At 37.1% G+C, this 22,154-nt stretch overlaps 1 protein-coding gene across 7 annotated transcripts in view; it reads right to left on the minus strand.

Annotated features, from left to right (window-relative positions):
* lrrc7 (leucine rich repeat containing 7) overlaps positions 1-22,154 on the minus strand; it is a 190,293-nt gene that overhangs the window by 32,004 nt on the left and 136,135 nt on the right. For 6 of the 7 annotated variants that reach the window (XM_047375014.1, XM_047375017.1, XM_047375019.1 and 3 more), the window contains 15 exons: positions 21,645-21,762; positions 21,384-21,462; positions 19,248-19,337; positions 18,515-18,571; positions 18,110-18,173; positions 13,277-13,351; positions 13,034-13,178; positions 12,218-12,290; positions 7,833-7,962; positions 6,086-6,201; positions 5,760-5,829; positions 4,997-5,096; positions 3,401-3,525; positions 1,354-1,572; positions 565-738 (listed from right to left, as the gene is read on the minus strand). In XM_047375014.1, coding sequence (XP_047230970.1) covers positions 565-738; positions 1,354-1,572; positions 3,401-3,525; positions 4,997-5,096; positions 5,760-5,829; positions 6,086-6,201; positions 7,833-7,962; positions 12,218-12,290; positions 13,034-13,178; positions 13,277-13,351; positions 18,110-18,173; positions 18,515-18,571; positions 19,248-19,337; positions 21,384-21,462; positions 21,645-21,762 — 1,635 coding nt within the window. The remainder of the gene's footprint in view (positions 1-564; positions 739-1,353; positions 1,573-3,400; positions 3,526-4,996; positions 5,097-5,759; positions 5,830-6,085; positions 6,202-7,832; positions 7,963-12,217; positions 12,291-13,033; positions 13,179-13,276; positions 13,352-18,109; positions 18,174-18,514; positions 18,572-19,247; positions 19,338-21,383; positions 21,463-21,644; positions 21,763-22,154) is intronic. The other variant, XM_047375015.1, reaches the window with a different exon arrangement.

Consider the following 22,154-nt stretch of genomic DNA (forward strand, 5'->3'; position numbering starts at 1 on the left):
GGCTAGTGGCTAATAGCTAAGCCAATTGGGCCTGTATTATGTCATGTTTATAGGCTAGGGAAATGTGAAGTCATGGATTCCTATTTTAAAGTTCATAGATTACTGAACTTAAAAATGTCAAGTGTTAATCTAAGGAGTTGTTGGGATGCCATTAAGTTTGGCACCAGTGTTTCTGTCAAAGACAATTATTAACATAGAATTTTTCCCCGTTGAATAAATGTATTAAAATTGAAGGCATGATTTTTCAAACGGCAGCGTGAAATTATAAACCCTCCAATAAAAGATAATATATTGTAAGGATTTGTACACATCTTTGATGAAAGACATGTGCAAAGTGCTGTAACCACATTAGTACATCTTTGACATTGCATCATACCACATCACTGAGATTTTTTTGTTCTCAGACATTCATTGCAATAACAAAATCCTTTATTTCTCCATTGACTGCATGGATCTTCACCTAATGTAAATAAAACTGTATAACAACCCTACAGCAAACACCTAACTCCTGTATTTATGTACTGACTGTGTTTGTTGTGTGTACATGTGTGTGAATGTCTGTACCTCAGAGCTCTCTGTCAAATCTTCTTTGTCCTTCCTCTTGGGAATATCGATGCCAGAGTTATGCATTGATCCTTGATCCATTAGCTGAGACTGAGAGAAGTCCTGCATCTCTCTGTCAGTCACCTGGCAAACAGTTTGATTTCGTCCGTCAAATGAATCAAATACCTGCATCAACTAAGCAAAGTAAAGGATTAAAATACACTATGTGGCCAAACATATTTAATTCTTCATCAAAATCATGAATTCAGGTATTGCAATAACTTCCATGTTCCACAGGTGAATAAAGCAAGGTCTATAAACACATAGATGAATTTGGTGTGAAAGAACTTGAAAGGCCTGCAGGGAATCCTGGCCTCAACCTAACAAACACATTTGGAATGAATTAGAGAAGAGACTGTAAGCCAGAGCTTCTCAATCTAGATCAATGTCTGACCTCACAAATGCAGTTCTGGTAGAATTATAAATAATTTCCATAATCACAGCCCTAAACCTTGTGGAAAGCTTTCATAGAAGAGTTAAAGCTGCAAATTGGTTAAGAATGGAAGGTCACTCAATGTGTGAGGTGACAAAATATTTTATGCAATATATGTCTGTGATGTAGCCTGACCTAATGACTTCCTAGCTATTAACAATTAATGTTAATAATACTAAGTGTACTTGCAGATCATGTCATTTAGGAACACATCAGATTAAGTTTAGATCAGGAAGCCAGTGATGACATCAACTAATGAGGTAATTTCTACTGTTTCCTGCACTCATCCCCTGTGATTATGCACAACTCTTTCTTACCTCTTTAGGAGGCAGGGGCCACGGTGGCTCATACTGTTCTTTGCTTAGGTGTGTATGCTCCATGTTGGTTCCTGCTGAGGTGGCAGTGCCTGAGCTCAGCTGGTGCTGGTGCCCATGTCCGGGATGCATGCTTTTACCCACAAGACTCTGCACTGATTTGACCATGTTCTTCAGGTCCTCAGGGTAGGGTGTTGGGTAGCGCTTCAAGTTTATCTCCACCTACAATAAAGAAAATACAGGTCCTTCTCAAAATATTAGCATATTGTGATAAAGTTCATTATTTTCCATAATGTCATGATGAAAATTTAACATTCATATATTTTAGAGTCATTGCACACTAAGTGAAGTATTTCAGGTCTTTTATTGTCTTAATACGGATGATTTTGGCATACAGCTCATGAAAACCCAAAATTCCTATCTCACAAAATTAGCATATTTCATCCGACCAATAAAAGAAAAGTGTTTTTAATACAAAAAACGTCAACCTTCAAATAATCATGTACAGTTATGCACTCAATACTTGGTCGGGAATCCTTTTGCAGAAATAACTGCTTCAATGCGGCGTGGCATGGAGGCAATCAGCCTGTGGCACTGCTGAGGTCTTATGGAGGCCCAGGATGCTTCGATAGCGGCCTTTAGCTCATCCAGAGTGTTGGGTCTTGAGTCTCTCAACGTTCTCTTCACAATATCCCACAGATTCTCTATGGGGTTCAGGTCAGGAGAGTTGGCAGGCCAATTGAGCACAGTGATACCATGGTCAGTAAACCATTTACCAGTGGTTTTGGCACTGTGAGCTGGTGCCAGGTTGTGCTGAAAAATGAAATCTTCATCTCCATAAAGCTTTTCAGCAGATGGAAGCATGAAGTACTCCAAAATCTCCTGATAGCTAGCTGCATTGACCCTGCCCTTGATAAAACACAGTGGACCAACACCAGCAACTGACACGGCACCCCAGACCATCACTGACTGTGGGTACTTGACACTGGACTTCTGGCATTTTCGCATTTCCTTCTCCCCAGTCTTCCTCCAGACTCTGGCACCTTGATTTCCAAATGACATGCATAATTTGCTTTCATCTGAAAAAGTACTTTGGACCACTGAGCAACAGTCCAGTGCTGCTTCTCTGTAGCCCAGGTCAGGCGCTTCTGCCGCTGTTTCTGGTTCAAAAGTGGCTTGACCTGGGGAATGCGGCACCTGTAGCCCATTTCCTGCACACGCCTGTGCACAGTGGCTCTGGATGTTTCTACTCCAGACTCAGTCCACTGCTTCTGCAGGTGCCCCAAGGTCTGGAATTGGCCCTACTCCACAATCTTCCTCAGGGTCCAGTCACCTCTTCTCGTTGTGCAGCGTTTCTGCCACACTTTTTCCTTCCCACAGACTTCCCACTGAGGTGCCTTGATACATCACTCTGGGAACAGCCTATTCGTTCAGAAATGTCTTTCTGTGTCTTACCCTCTTGCTTGAGGGTGTCAATAGTGGCCTTCTGGACAGCAGTCAGGTCGGCAGTCTTACCCATGATTGGGGTTTTGAGTGATGAACCAGGCTGGGAGTTTTAAAGGCCTCAGGAATCTTTTGCAGGTGTTTAGCGTTAACTTGTTGATTCAGATGATTAGGTTCATAGCTCGTTTAGAGACCCTTTTAATGATATGCTAATTTTGTGAGATAAGAATTTTGGGTTTTCATGAGCTGTATGCCAAAATCATCCGTATTAAGACAATAAAAGACCTGAAATATTTCATTTAGTGTGCAATGAATCTAAAATATATGAATGTTAAATTTTCATCATTACATTATGGAAAATAATTAACTTTATCACAATATGCTAATATTTTGAGAAGGACCTGTAATTTATACTTTAAATTAGACAGTATGAAAAGTTTTATTTGGCAGATTCAGAATTTGATAATGATGTTTTAATTATGCCAGCTTTGCGGTTATTAATAAAATGCATTGATAAAAAAGTATTACAAAGTATATGGCTTCATCAACTAGTCACTGTGCGAGGGGCTGAGAGAAACCAACAGAAATGGAAATACAAAAAGCTGACCTTGACCTTCCCAGAGTTGTCTTCCTCGTCTTTCTTGTCTTCAAAGTCAAAGGCCACAGTCATCCTCTGCTGTCTTTGCTCTTCCCACAGTGTAGGATTAAAGCTGTCACTATCCGACTGGTAATCTGTACACATCCAGCAACACAGTAGCATTTATTGACTCGGAGGTGCGACTTTTGCAAAGCTAAATTTTGAGAGTACCCCAACTTTAACAGTTGATTCAAGCTCATGTTGTACCGCAAATAGTAAGTTAGTAAAAGGCGTATTCATACAGTGCCTTTCACAGACAAATTTCACAAAGTACTGATCCTCTGAAAGTAACCAAAAACCAACGGTTTACAACAGAAAAACAAAACACAAAAAAATCATAAAAGCCAAAAAACAATCTAACGCTTCTTGGAAAAAACTCTCATCTGCTTTTAAAAAGTATCCACAGAATCCAGTGGAAAGGCTTGAGTGGAAGGCAGGTCATTGGACAACCTGGGAACTATTGTTTGGAAACATCAGCCTGGGGCGTGTGAGAAACTTTTAAAAGGTTCTGAGATGACCTAGATGGCTTCAGATTGCGGGAGGAGATAGAGCCTGACCATTTACAGCTTTGACGGTTAAAACAAACATGTTAACATTCATTCTGAAACTAACATAGTTTTACGTAGCCAGTGTAGCGATTTTAATACAGTGGTTATATGAAGTCTTCTGTTTAAGTGAGTTTGAAGTCCTTGATCAAACGGTTCTAGAGACAATCTTGCTTATTCTTAATAAGCCGACTATTACTATATAGTCCATCTGTATGGAGACAAAGGAGTCAGGTATTATCTCAAGTTGACATGTTGACACCATTTGCCTGAGTTCTGGGATTTTTCTTAGAAGAAAAAAAACTATTGCTTACTAAATGTTTGACTTAAAAAACGTCTTCAAAACTATACCTACGTAAATCCTGACAAGGGTCCCCTGAGAAAATAATAAATAACCTAGGCACTGCTTTGTAGAGATGGCAGTGTCCAATGCAATAACTACGGTTTCAGTTTTGTCTGAGTATAGCTGCAGATATGTGTTACTCAACCACTAGTAAAATCTTGTCAAACAATTAAAAACTCGTGGACCTCAGTGGGCTTAATGTTCAATAAAGTTGAATATCATCAGCAAAAAGATGACAGGAAACATTACTGAACTACTATTTTGGCATAAAGAAAGAATATATACTGTGACAAGGACAAGGCAGACACTAATGCCCTGAGCAGATTTATATGAAGAAAACCACCTTAGGACAGATGCAGACATTCCAACCAAATCCTTTGGTTTATTTATCAGTATTTTATGGTTACCTGTGTCAAAAGCTGAGGAGATATCTAACATAACTAGAACTACATATTCCCCAGAATCTGCTCACATCTTAATGTCACGGATAACTTTAAATATTGCTGTTTTGGTTGAACATTTATTTTCCCAAAAAGACTGGAAAATGTCCTAAAAAGCATTTTAGCAATATGTCAAGATCACCTAGTAGGGTTGAACAAACCAAAAAATATCATGTGAGCTTTCTCAAATCAACATTCAAACTTCATGTGACACTATGTAGAAGCACCTATTTTATACCTTCATCATGTCTGGGCTGTTGTGGAAACATGTAGTTGGTCAAAACCTTCTGTTTGGTTTCTGGATGGGCTTCTGTCTGAAGTGGGATCAAAGCTTTGGACTGCAAAATACAGAAACAAACTTTCAAATTTTCATTTCAATAGGCACTTCTTCAGTTATAATGAAAACATTTGGAAAATAGTTTACAAGGAATTTTTAGCAACAATAGAAAAAAAAGGTTACATTTTAGGTTACTTTTATGTTACAAATGAATTTATTTTAGCTTGACAGAAATATTTAGCTAATGATAATATGACATGACTGACATTTATTTAGAGAACATTGATACAAAAAAGACAACTTCCTTTTTAACATTAAGCAGTAACCACTCAATGAAACTTTAACGTTCATGAGCAGTTTTAATATATGTAACATGCTAATAACCTCAATCAAACCTAAATCAAAATGTGTGCCCTAATGTGACTACATTACTACCAATTTTAAATGGAAACGTATGTCTGCCTTAACAATTTATCAACATTTGACATTTAAATGTGCTTTTGACTTGAACATTTTATTTTATAGAATACGTTTGATTAATTAGTTATATTTAGGTACTTCAGAGTCAGGAGTCAATGCTGGTACTTCAAGATAAAAGCCTTAGAAGGACAACCATTTTCAATTGCTTTATAAATCTGCTTTTTAACCAGACCTTGAGATTTTGTTACACATCTCACTTAGGAGGTGTGTTCTCTTGCAGGTCTGTAGGATAAATGACAGATACCTGATTGTCAGAGAGCCACAGAGCTGCCAAGTCCTTCAGCTTGGTGAAGGTAAACGGTAGATTCTTTAACCTGAGAGGAAGACAGCGAAAAATAATGAAGGAGGGGGGTGGGAAAGAACAGAGATGTTTTGTGTTCCCACGCACTGTACAGCCTGCAGAGCATGCAACCATGGCAACACACTCTGATTCCTATGGCAACCACAGGTCGTATCAGTAGTGAAGAAAAAGCAGTGAGACTGCCATTGAGAAATTGTTGCCTGATTGTTAACTTGGTGTCACTTGTGAATTAAATCCCAGGCTTTGCTTCGGTATGCTGAACCGTGTACCTGTTGTCACTGAGGTTAAGTACACGCAGTTTGGTCATCTGTCCGATTTCGTCAGGCAGAAACTCCAGCTTGTTGGACCGAAGTGACATCACCGTCACGTTCTTGCAGTTACCAATCTAAAACAAGTACACACACACAGACTCAAGCCATCAGAATATATTAGAGTGCCTTGCAAAAGCTTCAATATCCCTCACAATTTAGTTTCATTTTTTTCAAGAGACAAACACTAACTTTTGTGTACGCAGGGATTTTGCGTGTTAGATCCACACAAAGTTGTGCATAATTGTAAAGTGGAAGAAGAAATCTAGATGATTTTCAAAATGTTTTGCAAATATAGATGTACAAAAATGTGCAGCATTTGTTTGTGTTCAGGCACCTTCACTCTGATCAGCCCAAACAAAATCCAGTGCAACCAACTGGCTTGAGAAATCACCTTATTACTAAATAGTTCATCAAGGGCCCATTCGTTTGTTAGAGGATATTAAAAAGGCTCATTAAGAAGTTGCTGGTGAAGTTTAAAGCAAGGTTAGCTTATAAAAGCTAAACCTGCTTTAGCTTCTAGCACCAAGCTTTGAACATCTCAAAATGCACTATTTGGGACAGCAATAATAAAGACACTGGTAAAAAAAAATAGAAAAGAAGACCCATTTCTAGTTTGCTACAAACAACTTAGAGGTCACAGCAAACATGTGGAAGAAGGTCTTTGGGTCAGATGAGACTAAAGCTATACTGTCAGGCCCACATCCAAAATGTGTAGTGGGAAAGTAACTCTGAACATTACACTCAACACACCAATACACTTCTCAAGCAGCAACATGAAGCCTGGTGAGAGACGACAGGAAGGTGGAGTTAATAATGGAATAAAACAAGCTAAAAGATAAGACTGGGGCAGAGGTTTACCCTCTAGTAGGACAATGGTGCTAAACATACAGCCAGAACTACAATCAAATGGTTTACATCAGGGGACTCAAATGGTATCTTCAAGGGTCAGTGTCCTAACAAAGTTTAGTTGTGTCCAAGGTCCAACAAACTTAATATAAATACTAAAATACCTCCTCACCATACAGTTCAATTATACAGAGTCTGCTAATAACTAATCATCAGATTTAGATATGTTTAAACAGAGACACATCTAAAAGCTGGAGGAGTTTGTGACCCTTGGTTTAGATAAAAGGATATCCTCATGTTAAAATGGCTCAGTCAAAGTTCAACCCTCAATCGCATTGAGAATATGTGTAAGACTTGATCATTTCAAATGCTCTCCATCCACTATGACTTAGCTTGAGCTTTTTTGGAAAGAGGAGTGGACAAAGAAATTCAGTCTCTAGACGTGTAATACACTAGCATGCATCAAAACACCTGCAGACGTAAATGGTGGTTCTACACAGTGATGACTCAAGATTGCTAAATACCAATACACACCACGACTGTGAATTTTATCACCCAAAAATTTCAAAAACCATGCATGCTTTGCCTGGTTTGTGCTGGTCTATCACATAAAATCCCCATAAAATACACAGAATTTTAAACATTGAAAAAGTTAAACCTCACCACCAGCTTCAGGCAGGTAAGCAGAAATAAACCCTCACTAAGGGAGCATTTTTAGGACTGAAGGACTCCATGATTAAATTATGAAATTCAAAGCTTTTTGATTAATTGTTTTTGATTAAGGTGACATCTGATATGCTTAACTTTTCTCCTGAGTACAGCATAGTGTCAGTGTTAATGCTGAAATGATTGAGCTTACCTCTCGTGGCAGCTCTGTGAGGAAATTCTCGTCTGCAGCAAAAGTCCTCAAGCTGTGCAGGTAGCCAATGGTGGGAGGCAACGACTCCAGCTCATTACAGCTACAGTCCAACTCCTCCAACAGAGACAGGCTGAGTAAAAGAGAGAGAGAACATGACAAAAAACAATATAAGTCATTCTGAAGGATGCAACATGTCCATTGAAATTTAAATAATGTTATTTATCTGTACAACTGTAAATAAATTCCATGAAAGGACTGAAACAAGCGGGAAAATAATTTGAATACTAAATCAAAGATCAGCATAAAGGCCCCTACAACCTCCTTCTTTATTATATTAGAAAAAGGCTTTATAAAAAAAAAAGATCCTGCCAACAGGCTGCCTTTATGTTGTAATTACATAAAAAAACTTTTGTTAATTGGATTATTTTAACCAGTAACAATAAATATGAGCCGTGTTTCTTCAATGCCAAGAAGAGCTATTGATGGCTAGTTTCAGTCTTTACATGGAAATTTCTAAATATAATTAAAATCAGCCAAAAACAACTAAGTTAAGGACAGAAAGAGATCATCATCTATTCATTTTTTTTTTTATGACACAGATGTCAGCTTCCCTACTGTAACATCTAGTTCAACCCCTTTGCAGGAAACTGGATTGCCCTTTACGTGTCTTCACTGGCCTGACACAGAAGTAGCAGCATGCTAATGCTAATGAGACAACAACTTTACATTCACGTACTGTCACTGTTAACATTACATTAGTCTGCTACTATTATTCCCAACAGACTGGACCATCTGGACTACCATATTGTCTGAACAGGAAGCAGATGAGATGAGAGAAAGCGAGAGGAGAGGTATAAGGTAAGGTTATCTTATTTTAACTAGTATTTATGTCTCTATTATGTTTCCAATTATAACCTTCAGATAGAGATTCATCTAAGCGACATGTGATTTTTGAGATCTTAAATGTTTTGTTTTCACCCTAAAGTGTAATAGTTGGGTGTTTGAAGTCACTCTCTGGTTGGGAGTAAAGTTCAAGATGCATTTTTATATCCACATTAGCTCCTTAACCACCACAACATTCTTTAAAAGTCATATTTTGGACATCCCCCATAACAATATGTTCATATTATGCTTACTGTCTCCAAATTCATCAACATTGTCAGTTTTTACATATATAAAATGGGCAAAAAAAAGTATAATTATACATTAAAGTTGTGTGAGTGAACAAGACCCAAATCACATTGAATTTGCCTTTATAGGGGATGTTAAATTAAAAATATTTGGTCTATGAAATCAAAATAAGAACTTAGAAAAAATATTTCTGGATTTAAAAATAGCATTTTTACAGAAGTGGTGGACCTTTTCCTTTACACAAAACCTCTTCAAGAGGCACCTGTGTAGAAGGTGACATGGTTTTTACTGGGGGTCCAACTGCTACGTTATATTAAATGAACTGTAACTGCCTGTTGTTTGCACTGCTTAAAATGACTTACCGAGTGCATCATGAAAAATGTGTGACACACGTATGTCATTTCAAGCATTTTTTACAAGCGGCAAGGTAAAAAAGATGTTTAAATTAATTTCAGTACTTTTATTTATTAAATTAACAACTATGTTATTTGTTGATGAAAGTCTGCTGTATAAACATACAATCCACCCACCATTGACAACATTTTAGCTATTTTATGTTTAAGGCTCTTATTATAGGAATTTAAAGAAAGTTGAGTCTCAAATCATCTTCTGTATTGACATTAAACTATTTAAACTACAAACTGTTGTTAGATTCAGGCCAAAAAGGCCAAAAGCTTTGTTTTACATTTTTTGGCTTGAAAGTATAAAAAAATAAAATGATTTTCTATGAAGCAAGCTGCGCAACAGTTAATATACTTAGTTATATACAGGTACTAAAGATGGGATAAAGTTCATATTCATCTGGGGTTAGTAACACTTCAAACAATGGATAGGAAACAATAAAGAGCTTTAAGGAGAAGTAATTAATCTACAGAACTACTTATCAGGACTAAAACCTGGGACTTGTTCATGAAGACAAAAAGCTTTCAGAGTGTTCAGATACAGATCTTGCAAAGATGTTAAGTACATAAGAAATATAGAGTTTAATGAAATCTCTATAGTCAGTTTAACTACTTTGAGACACTAAGGTTCAAAGAAAAGAACTTTATTCTTTCCTCAAATAATGTAAGTCTTATATAAAATCTATAAATAACTAAAGATGTGATGAAAATCAGGGGACAGCACCATTGACATTGGTTTACAGAAATATTTCCAGTTAACTTGTCAATGTATCTTATTTTGTTTTGAAGCAAAGAAAATATTTGCTGTTGCTTAACCTGAACCATGATGTAAAACAAGACTACAGTCATACCACTGCTGTAACTTTACATGCAATCATTTTCATTTCACATATTTTCACATTTCACATATTTTAAATTATTTTAATTATTTTTTTTATTAATAATAATTAATTAATTCAATAATTTAATAAATTACTGAAGTATAAAAATCACATTTAAAATTAAATCCAACGTTCAGGATAAGGTAAGGTGAGGACCTTGTTTTATGTTTGCATGTAATTTTTATGGACATGGAATGTTCTCCACATTGACAGCATGTGGTAGCAAGTTTTCATTTTCTGTATCTGCAGCACAGCTGAACATCTGTCTCTGAACAAGCCCTTGAATCCAGAAGGCTCATGTTACTCACCCTTGCTTTGGCTTCGGACTAACGCCACGGCACCGCAGCAAACATAACACACAGACCCCCCAACCAATCATCAGCCAGCTTTACAAAACAATAATAAACAACATAAATGACCCACCTACAAACCCTTATAAACTGCCAGGTGTTGGCTGAAGAAGGTTTTGAAGTAAAACAAAACAAAGATTACTACATACTGTAGCTACAGGTAAGGTGTTCATAACCCTTAAACCAATTCACATTCTGTTCATTAAATGTTTTTCATTGGGATTTTTCTGGTAGAGCAACACAAAGTAGAGCATAACTCTGATTTGGAAGAAAAGTATGCACAGTTTTACATTTTTCTTTTACTCTGATTACATAAAAAAATCTAGTGCAACCAATTGCCCTCAGAAGTTACCTATTTAGTAAATAGAGCCCTGCCTGTGTGTATTTTAATCTCAGTATAAATACAGCTGTTCTGTTCAGAGGTTTGTTAGATAATACTAGAGGACAAACACCATGATGAAGGCCAAAGAACACAGCAGACAGGTCAGAGATAAAGTTGTGGTGAAGTTTAAAACATGTTGGTCATGAAACAATATTTCAGACTCTGAACATCTTTTAAAGTCCTGTTTATTCCATCATATACAAATGGAAAGAGTATGGCACAACTGCAAACCTGCCAAAACAAGGTCAGTCTAAACAGGACAATAATTAACAATGGAAAGGGATAACTAAAAAGCATATTATTGTGTTAGACTGGTCTAGTGAAAGTCCAAACTTTAATCCAACTGAGAATCTGTTCCAAGGTTTTATTTGCAGACACTTTCCATCCCACTTGACTAAGTATGAGCTGTTTTGACAAGAACTAATAAAAAAACTAACTCACTAGATATTTAAAGCTGGTTCAGAGGCATCCAAAAGGACTTGTAGTGAAAGATGATTCTACGGAGAATTAAGTCAGGGTAGCTGAATACATAGAGTGAAGCCAAACTTATTTATACCCATGGCAGATTTAGATTAAGAATGATTTTCATTTGGACGTTTGTTTCTGATAGGAAATACCCCAGGCATCTCTTATCAAACAATAAAAAAATGAGTATCCATTAAGAAACAAATATCTGTTTTATTTACATTTTATTCAAACATGGCAGGTAAGAAAATATTTGTACATTTCTCAATAATCAAAAGAAAATCTTTCTTGGCATAACAGCAATCAAGTTGTTTTTATAATTCCTGGTCAGTTTTTTGCATGTTACCACTGATATTTTAACTATTAATCTTTGGTGAAGTTTTTGAGGTTAGAAGGCCACCTTGCCATAACCCTAATTTTTAACTCGCTCCACAGATTCTCTATCAATTACAAATTGAGAATCTGGCTGGAGCCACTTCTAAATGTTAATATTACACCCGATCACACCTATCATCTTGGTGAAATGAGAGGTTATCAGCTAAATCTGCCAGGGTTATGAATAGTTATGAGCTTAACAGTATGCATGCACCACTTCACAGGTATATGCTGCTTTGTGTTGTTCTATCACCTAAAATACAAACTTAAAGATATTGAGGCTTGAAGCGGTCAAATGTGAAAAAGTTTAATGACGAATTAATACTGTTGCAAGGCACTGCATCTAACCTGAGTATAGTTAAATTGTCAGACTTTGTGGAGACATCTGTCAGTTTCTTACCTCCCAATGGTGTGAGGCAGTGAGGTCAGCTGGTTGTCATCTACCTTTAGAGTGGTCAATTTCTTCAGCATTCCTGCAACACATGCAGACACATGGATGCAAATTGATACCAAGCCAATTACAATATTCATCAAATTTAAATAACTGGCAGAAGTGAGCCTCAGCTGTCACTAGATTTGTCTCAGTTTGGCTTTTAACATAATCATTTACATGCATCATTCACCACCAACGTGGTGTTCTAGTGCATAGCTCCATTAAAAGTTTCAGAAATATACAAGAGATAATCATGTGCAGATTTTTAGCAGAGTGGCAGAAAACTATACAAGAAGAACAATACCATTACTTAAGGTACCCTTGAAAGCTGCAGCTATTATCAGGATAGTTTGTTTGAACTCAAAAGAAGGAAAAAGCATAACAGCATAAACAATTTTCCTTAAAATCTCATTACTTACTATTATATGTTTATACAGTGATACTAAATGTCTATTTTTAGTATTTTTGCAAGTGTAAATAGTTGCTTAATTAAGGACTAGTAAATGGCCTGCACTTGTTTAGCACTTTATGAAGTCTGAAGACTCCAAAGCGCGTCACACTACAGACTGACAGAAGTAGGGCTGCCACACAATTGGTACTCTCTGACCACCATCAGCAGGCAGGTCAAATGTCTTGCCCAAGGACACAACCACTGAGAATGATGGAGTAGGGGTTCAAACTGGCAAATTTAGAAAATTTCCTGTCTGTAAAATTGTAATTCTCAATGTGGTTATGTATCAGCCCCTTGTGAATAATTAACAAGTTGATTAGAAGGGTATGTACCTATAGAGTCCGGCAGGTGCTGCAGCATGTTGGAGGATAGCAACAGATCTTCTAAGGCCTCACAGCCTGAGATGTCACTATCCAAATTCTCAATGCGATTCTTTGCCAAATCCAAGTACCGCAACTGGCGAAGCTTCCCTATTGACTGTAGGAGGACAGAAGAACAAGTAAAGGTCTGCTACAATGTGTCATTTTTAAAAACTCATGCTCTTATTTTCCTGCATATGCTGAAAGTCCTCTTACCCCAGGTATAGACTGTAAAGAGTTATTATCCAGCCACAGCTCCTTCAGGCTGTGTATCTGTTCCAAGACCTCTGGCTAACAAGCAAAAAGAAGATTTCACAGGCTTAAATGCAAAATATTAATGGGAAAAAGGCAGCAAATGTTTTAAAATGCTAATAAATTTAATCCAGCATCAAATAATGCAGTCAACAATTATCAATTATCTCAACTAGCCAGTCAAATTTTGGAAACTTTGGAAATATCTGCTTACAGATACAAAGAAAAATAAAATTATTCAGGGTCAGGACCATTTGGCAAGATTAATTTGTGTTTATGCCTCGGTCTCGAAATGAGTGTGCACCATTTGGTTCAATTTATGAGGAAAAAAGCACCAGTACGAGGTAAAGTGATAGACAAAAACAAAGTAAAGACAAAAAAGAAGAGCTAGTTAGCAATAATTGCTGTATTTTGGTTTGTGGGAATATTTTGTGCTGCTTTCGTTGACACTTGCAAGAAAATGATTAATGTAGCTGCTTTTAGTACAAGATATCCCTGTTGTCCCATATAAGCTACTTTACCCATGTAAATAACTGTCTCACTTGCTGCTCATGCTTGTGGCAACATGTCCAGTATCTTGACTTATCTAAAGAGAAGTTACAGATGGCCTGACAGAAAAGAGGTAGTCAGGTAGGAGAGAACAGTTTCTACTCCATGCAGGTTTTAAACTGACTCACTCAGTGAAAGGCCAGTTGAGACAAAAGCCATGACTAAAACATTAGGGTGTTTCAAAGCTAATGATATTACTCTGTGGATATGTTTTCCAACATGACACTTAACAGGCATGGCATTTCCTGAACCACAAACATCGTATTTTCCAAACCTTATGGAGAGATGTGATGAGAAACTGTTAATTAGATGTCGGACACATCAAAAACAGCCTTAAACAGGCTCATGGTACTATATTTAAGGCCTATCTAACTATTTTAAACCTTTTTGGCCAAAAAATTAAAAAGCATTTTGAAATCAGCTATTTCTCCCGAATTACTGTTAAAAGGTCACAGCCAGGTTTCCCTCAGACTGTCAATGGTGACTCTAATGCCAGGCTGCTTGTTTTGAAATGACTACTTGAAATGACTACTCAACATGTCATACTGGATAACTATCTTCTCCTAATCAGGACCTTCAAATCACTTCTCTGTGATACAGTCTGGGCCCCAGTGGTAACTCTATCAGAAATTAGCATGTCCAGGAAAAACTTGGGCCCCTAATAGGAGATAGTTGTGCTTATATGTGACAGAAAGAACAAAGCCAAAAGGATAAGGGACAGTAATAAACAACCACAAAAAGCCATAAATTGTCAGGTACAACCAGACACAGAGATAATATCAGCAACTAAGTCATATAAACTGGCTTTATTGAACATTAGATCTCTGTCAGGAAAACAATTTTGAATCAATGACTTCATTACTGACCACAATCTTGATGTTCTGTTTTTAACAGAAACATGGTTACATGAATTTAATGAAGCTCCCATTCTGATAGAGTCGACGCCTCCGAACTACAATTTTGTTTGTGAGAGCAGACAGCAAACAAAAGGTGGAGGGGTGGCCACTTTGTTTAAAGATTTACTAAAGTGTAAAAAAAGTATTTCTCGGCAAATTTGACTCTTTTGAATATCTGACTCTCCAGGTAAAGACCCCGGTCTGAACCGTGTTCTTGAATATTTACAGGCCTCCTAAGTCCAAAACAAACTTTATCAGTGATTTTAATTAGCTTTTATCTGTGATATGTGTTGATTATGACTGTTTATTTATTGTGGGAGACTTCAACATTCACATGGACAATCCTGAAGACAGAAGTACAATAGATCTATGTGACACTCTTAGAAATTTTGGTTTGACTCAACATGTTAAACAGCAAACGCACAAGCAGGGACATATTTTGGACTTGATCATCACTAAGGGTCTAAACATTTCCAAGATGTCTGTAACTGATGTTGCTCTATCTGACCACTTTTCTGTTATTTTTGAAAGCATTATCTGCAATGACTCAGTTTGCCAAAGAGACATGATAAGAAAATGTATCTTTAAGGACGGTGCTGCTGAAACCTTTAACCAGATTTACTCTTCTACCTCCACTTTGCCCTGTAACACTGTAGATGAGCTTGTAGACAACTGTCCTTCTAAAATCTTGGACATCATTGATTCAATTGCTCCAATAAAAGTGAAAGTCGTTTCTAGGGAGAAAATGTCTCCGTGGAGAAGTGCTCCACCAGTCAGAAGTGAAAAAATTGAGTGTCGAAAAGCTGAACGCAAGTGGAGAAAGACTGGACTCCAGGTTCACTATATGAACTATAAAGAGAGACTATACAGATATAACCTACAACTGAAAAATGCAAGGGAATCTTTATTTTCTGAGATCATCAGCAAAAACATTAACAATGCTCGTGCATTATTTGCCACGGTTGACAGGTTAACAAACCCTCCTGTAACTATAGCATCTGAACTCCACTCTACCAGGGCCTGCAATGAATTTGCTAACTTCTTCACTGAAAAAACCCAAAAGATCAGAGCAGTCAGCACATCCACATCAACTCCAGTACTAAAGTTGTCTCCAACTAGAACAGATTTTGACAAAATTTCCCAATTTCACCAAATAAACTGCAAAAACTTAGAAGAAATCGTACACCAACTAAACTCTTCTTCCTGCTGTCTCGATCTTTCACCCACAGCTTTCCTTAAGAAAGCTTTGCCTGTCATAACATCTGACTTAACACAAATAATAAACGCGTCCCTTTTGTCTGGTGTTTTCCCCCAGGCCTTGAAAACAGCAATTATCAAACCTCTATTGAAAAAGAGCAACTTGGACAAGCTGCTACTACAGAACTACAGGCCTATATCAAACCTCCCCTTCATCAGTAAGATTATTGAAAAATCTGTGTTTCAGCAGTTAAACAACTTCCTAACAACGACCAACCGCTTCGATGTCTTCCAGTCAGACTTCCTGCTCACCACAGTACAGAAACTGCTCTTGTCAAGGTGTTCAATGACATTCGTATAAATGCAGACTGTAGAAGAACCACAGAGCTGGTATTATTGGACCTTAGTGCAGCATTCGACACTGTTGATCTCTCCCTTTTATTAGAGCGCCTGGAAAACTGGGTCTGCCTTTCTGGTACAGCACTCAATTGGTTTAAATCCTACTTGAAGGACAGGGACTTTTTTGTGTCAGTAGGTAACTTTAAATCAGAGACCACAAAAATTACATGTGGCGTTCCCCAAGGATCCATCTTAGGGCCCCTCCTATTCAATATCTACATGCTCCCCCTAACTCAGATTTTAATAAACGACAACATAAGTTATCATAACTATGCAGACGACACACAGCTATACGTTACGATGTCACCAGGTGACTATGAACCCATTCAAGCGCTGGATACATGCTTAGAAGAAATCAATGCATGGATGTGCCAAACTTTTCTTCAGCTGAATCAAAACAAAACTGAAGTAATAATCTTTGGATAAGAGGAAGAGTGTTTAAAAGTTAGCACACAGCTTCAGTTAATACAGCTAGAAACCACCAATCAGGCTCAAAATCTGGGTGTAGTGATGGACTCAGACCTGAACCTTCAGAGGCACATAAAGACAGTAACAAGGTCAGCCTTCTATCACCTAAAGAACATCTCCAGGATTAAAGGACTAATGTCTCAGCAGGAGCTTGAACAACTAATTCATGCGTTCATCTTTAGTAGAATTGATTACTTCAATGGTGTCTTCACAGGTCTGCCTATAAAGTGGATCAGACAGCTGCAGTTGATCCAGAACGCTGCTGCCCGCGTTCTCACTAGAACTAAGAAAGTGGAGCACATCACCCCGGTTCTAAAGTCCCTACAATGGCTCCCTGTAGCTCAGAGAATAGACTTTAAAATACTTCTGTTAGTCTATCAATCACTGAATGGCTTAGCACCAAAATACATTACAGACTTATTGTCATTGTATCAACCACCCAGACCTCTCAGGTCTTCTGGCTCAAATCTACTCTGCACACCCAGAACCAGAACCAAACTTGGAGAAGCAGCTTTTAGTTCTTATGCTCCACGAATCTGGAATAAATTCCCAGAAAATTGTAAAAGCGCAGAGACCCTAAGTTGCTTTAAATCAAGATTAAAAACGTATTTGTTTAGAGTGGCCTTTGAATGTTTAGTTAAGTTTTCAGTCCAATTTTTGTTTCGTTTTCTTATCCATCATTCTATTCTCTTTATTCTTTTAATGACCTCTGTTATTTGATTTTCTATATCATTGTGATGTCTTTCCTTATGTACAGCGCCGTGAGTTCTTTGTTGCTGAAAAGCGCTATATAAATAAACTTGACTTGACTTGGCTATAACTAATTATGAAAAGACAAATGGTGGGCTATCACTGTCATTTGATGGTATTTCTTAAACTGAATAGAGGACCACATCTGCCAAAACAATAGACAGAACCAAAGCCAGATTTTGTGGGCCATTCTACTTCTAGCTATGAGGGAGAAGGTTCTGCATTTGAGGTGCACAGTTATAGCTGAAGACAAAAAATCTATCTAAGCTCTAATGGTTTTATTTGTCAGTTGGTTGCTCCTTTTAACTTTGAGATGTGAAAGTGCAGCAGATTTGCACCTGAAACTTTAGAGCCACACACAGGCCAGGACTCCATGTAGGTTTCATCTGTGCATTTGTAAACACATGGTAACAACAGGCCTTAATTACTTTTAGTGTCTTCAGGTTTTTTCAATTTGCAACCCACCACACAATCAAACTAATACTTTATTGCGCAATACCTAATACTGCACACACATAGTAGAAGAAACTGATCTCACCATTTCAGAGAATTCATTGCTACCCAAATCCAGCCTCTCCAGCTGTGTTAGTCTGTGGATGGACCTGACAAGAGAGAAAATTGAAACATATTGTTACTTTAGATGTTGTTTACACATGAACAGATGCTCTTTGTCTCTGAGTATAAAAAATCTGCAATGCAGCGTCCATAATCGGATAAGCTAATTCAAATTAAACCAGCAATATTTATTTTAAAACAAAAAAGTTAAGTGGTTAAATCTTTATATATACACCAGGAAAGCCAATCATTCTAGTAATAAGAACATAGTAGTAGATAGTAATATTAATCCAAATGTCTTTATGTTTGTGAGCAGCAATATTAATCCTTTTTATAAAATCCATCTCTCTCTCACACACACAAGTGCACACATGGTACCCTGTCTTACTTTGGCATGGTTTTCAGGTGATTCTCTCTCAGCTCCAGAATCCGTAATTTGGAGAGCCTGGTTAACAGAAGGGACATAAGCCTAAATGTAATTCCTTTTATTCGTACTCCGCCAGATGCAACAGTTTTAGTAAGAAATACAAATAAGGACATCATAACATAAAATCATTTGAAAAAAAAAAGTTAACTCTAAAATCAGGGTTTGATTCTTTGCTTAACACATTTTTTTCTTTAAACATAATTTTTCATCAAAATGTATATGCTATGATTTTTAGGATTTCTCTTACCAAAAGGTCATATGATGTGATTTCCAGTTGACTGGACTCAGTTAAAACTACGTAATTTGCAAACCCCTCATTTGGAACAAGCACAAGCAAACACTCATTTGGTCACAAGATTAAAAGCAAATCAGAAAAATAGTACAGAATTAATTTAGATGTTCAAAAATAAATTTTTACTCAGAAAAAGGTTTATAAATTATAAGCATAAGCAAAATCAGTACCCCCCAACTTTTGCATATTCATATTTAATAGTGCTGCCTAAAAGAAGAGGTTTACAATTTGCCTTAATGGCTTAATCCAAAAAGCTAATTCTGCAAAAGCAATGCATCTTCAAAAATATGTTACACAAAAAATTCAGCTGTGAACTATAAAGGCCAATTTAATAAACATGATTTTTAATAGTGAATAAACATTTAATCCCCACCATACAACAAAAAACACGTTTTAATTCACCTGCCAAAGTTAGCGGGCAGATACTCCAGGAAGGCATCATTTAAGAAGAGCTGGGACAGATTCAGGAGCTGCGTGAAACCATCTGGGAGTCTTAAAGAGAAATATTCATAAAAAATATCCACAATAAACAAAAGACAGAAAACAAGACAATGTGCTAAAGAGGAGTAAGAGAAATAGTTTCCTGCAGCAGCTCCAGTGGAATGATACATGGCCAATTTCAACCATAAGAACCACTGCAGAAACAGCCAACCACTGCTGGCCTGCAGATGACTCATCTGCTGCACAAGCGCAACACAGAGACACACAAGAAGCATTTTCCTCTGCAGCATTCTTCACTTCACATACATCACCAGGTAGGAAAACAGTCATTATAAATGCACACCTGAGACTCAAATGATAAAAGTGTTTAATTCTTATAAAAATGAGATCTGATGAGGGGTCATAACAGATCCAACAGGGCATCAGCAAAGGGGCATGGTTATTGGTTGAGGGTGTATAGTGTCTTTAAATGCTGGATATCATTAATGATTATTATGATGCCTCACATTTGGGTAATAAAAAAGGACATTTCTTACAGCCGCAGCAAAATGTCTAAGCAGTATTTAAAAAGCTGCAAGGAGTTCAGAATAATGTATAGGGAATTAAATGCATAGAAGCTGTTTGTCAGGCTGAAGTGGACAAATTTCATTATCTTAGATTGTTTTTTTTTGTTGTTTTTTTTATTGACCAAAAGAACAATTTGTTATTCGCTGCTATATCTTCTGTTGTTATGTGCAGAACTACTGACCCACCCACCACTACGATAACACTGACGTTGGTATGTTTTTACAGATTTGGCAGAATGCAAATAATGATGTTAGTGCTTTAAAGAATTTCATCAGATGCATTTGTTTTTGGTATTTTAGATTTTAAACCAGGGCTGCTGAACAATAATACAGGTTCATTAAAAGCAATAAAAGAGCCCACCTGCAGCCAAACTGGATGCTGTGAATTGCATACCAACTTCAGCATTACTACACCAGAGAGTGGTCACAAGGCAAAAAGACCTGTGAGCACAATCCTATCAGCTGGCCCCTGCAGAAAGGCCTATATCCCATCAACATCATTCCATTCAACACCAGAGGGAAACAGCTAAAACCCAACCTATTCTACAACCAGAGAAAAAAATTGTTTGAGTGTTTTTAGCATTTCTGAATGCATTGATTTGTTTGTATGCATTTCATCTATTGGGGCACGTAAACAGTACATGGAATGAATTAATATTAGTCATGCTGACCGCTCACAGCACTTTACACTAGAATCACATTCACTCAGTCACACTCACAATTGTACACACATTCATAAACAGATATTCAGGTCGAAAGCCATCTTGGGGTTATATGTCTTGCCCAGGGGCACAATGACATGTGGCAAGCTAGAATTAAACCTACAACTCTCCGACTGCATAATGAGTACTCTTCCCATTGAGCCACAGTCGCCCCACAAACAGCAGATCACTGGAGTCAAACTCTGTTTCAAGCAGGTAAGATTTAACTAATCATAACTAAAACAATTCATGCTATTGCATTCCTCTTGATCTGAATTGAATTCCTCAGGGAATACAACAGGACCCCTGGCAGCTAGCTGAAAAGAATCCAAGTTAGGATCTGTCAAAAATTGTTTGTCCACAGCACCATTTAGTAAAACTAGGCAATCATCCTGATAGTTGCTCGTTATTACTGTTATTCTTGCAATTGTTATTCCATACTCTCCCTAGTGATTTCTGTTACCCTTACATACACAATGCAGATCTTAACCGTTTTAGGGCACTTTTAAAATCTTTGTACTTTGTGAAACCCTACAGTGGAAAATCTATACTTCAGTATCAAGGTTATAACTGTACAGATTTCTTAGACTATAAATGCACCTCCATCCAGCATATTCAAAATATTCTTTATGAATAAGTTAAATAAAATTTATATGAAAGAAAGAAATTTCATAAACAGATATTCAGCAAGGGTTTTCTCAAGCTGCTATGTGGAAGCCTCAGAAAAAGCCTCCGAGCAACCAGAGTTGGTTGTTTCTCAGTTGTTTCAGTCAAACGAGGATAAAAAATAAATTTGTTTCAGGTTTAAGGTTGTAGTGATAGGGTCTTACTTGGTAATGGGGTTGACGCTGGCTTCTACCACAGACAGGCCTTTACAGCATTTTATATTATCTGGAAACTCCTGGATTCCTGTTGGTGTGGATCATAATATATGTTATAATTTTGACATTTAACATGTACTTTACTGCAATATCTGTGCTGTTTTATATTTGTAGGAGCTCTCACAATTTTTGTTGTAACACATACACAGTTTTCAGAAATTATTTAGCTTATTGTTTTGTAGCAATTATGTATTTGAATGAAGTCTTTACCGTTTTTGCTGATGTCTAACTCTTTGAGGTTAACCAAGCTGGCGATGGTGGTAGGAAGATTGGAAAGGTCGTTATCGGGCAAGCTCAGCTTCTTTAGGGCCTGGCACTGGAAGAGTTGCTATAAGAGAAAACAACAGATATGGGCAACAACAAAAAATGACTTTAACTTGAGGAAAAAGTCAAACAGACATCAAACAGTACACTATATAACCAGAGAGGGAATACAAAGTATGCTTTAAGCTTGGAAAAGCTGGGCTGTTTGGCTTCTTTTTTAAATAAATAATGTAGATTTAATTTTCCCCCTACAGTGGCCCAAGAGGACAAAACACAAACAGTATAATTGCTAAAGCATTCAGTTACTGAAGCCATAGAAAATGATATTCCCAAGCTATCACATATGGCTTATTTTACTCTGTATTACCAGCATTGCCAAAAGAATTGTATTAATGGTCATATTTACAATTAAAAATAGAAAAATACATACACTGTTTAAAAAAAACACATAAAATG

The sequence above is a fragment of the Girardinichthys multiradiatus genome, chromosome 9 (genome assembly GCF_021462225.1).
Source record: "Girardinichthys multiradiatus isolate DD_20200921_A chromosome 9, DD_fGirMul_XY1, whole genome shotgun sequence".
NCBI classification, from domain to species: Eukaryota; Metazoa; Chordata; class Actinopteri; order Cyprinodontiformes; family Goodeidae; genus Girardinichthys; species Girardinichthys multiradiatus.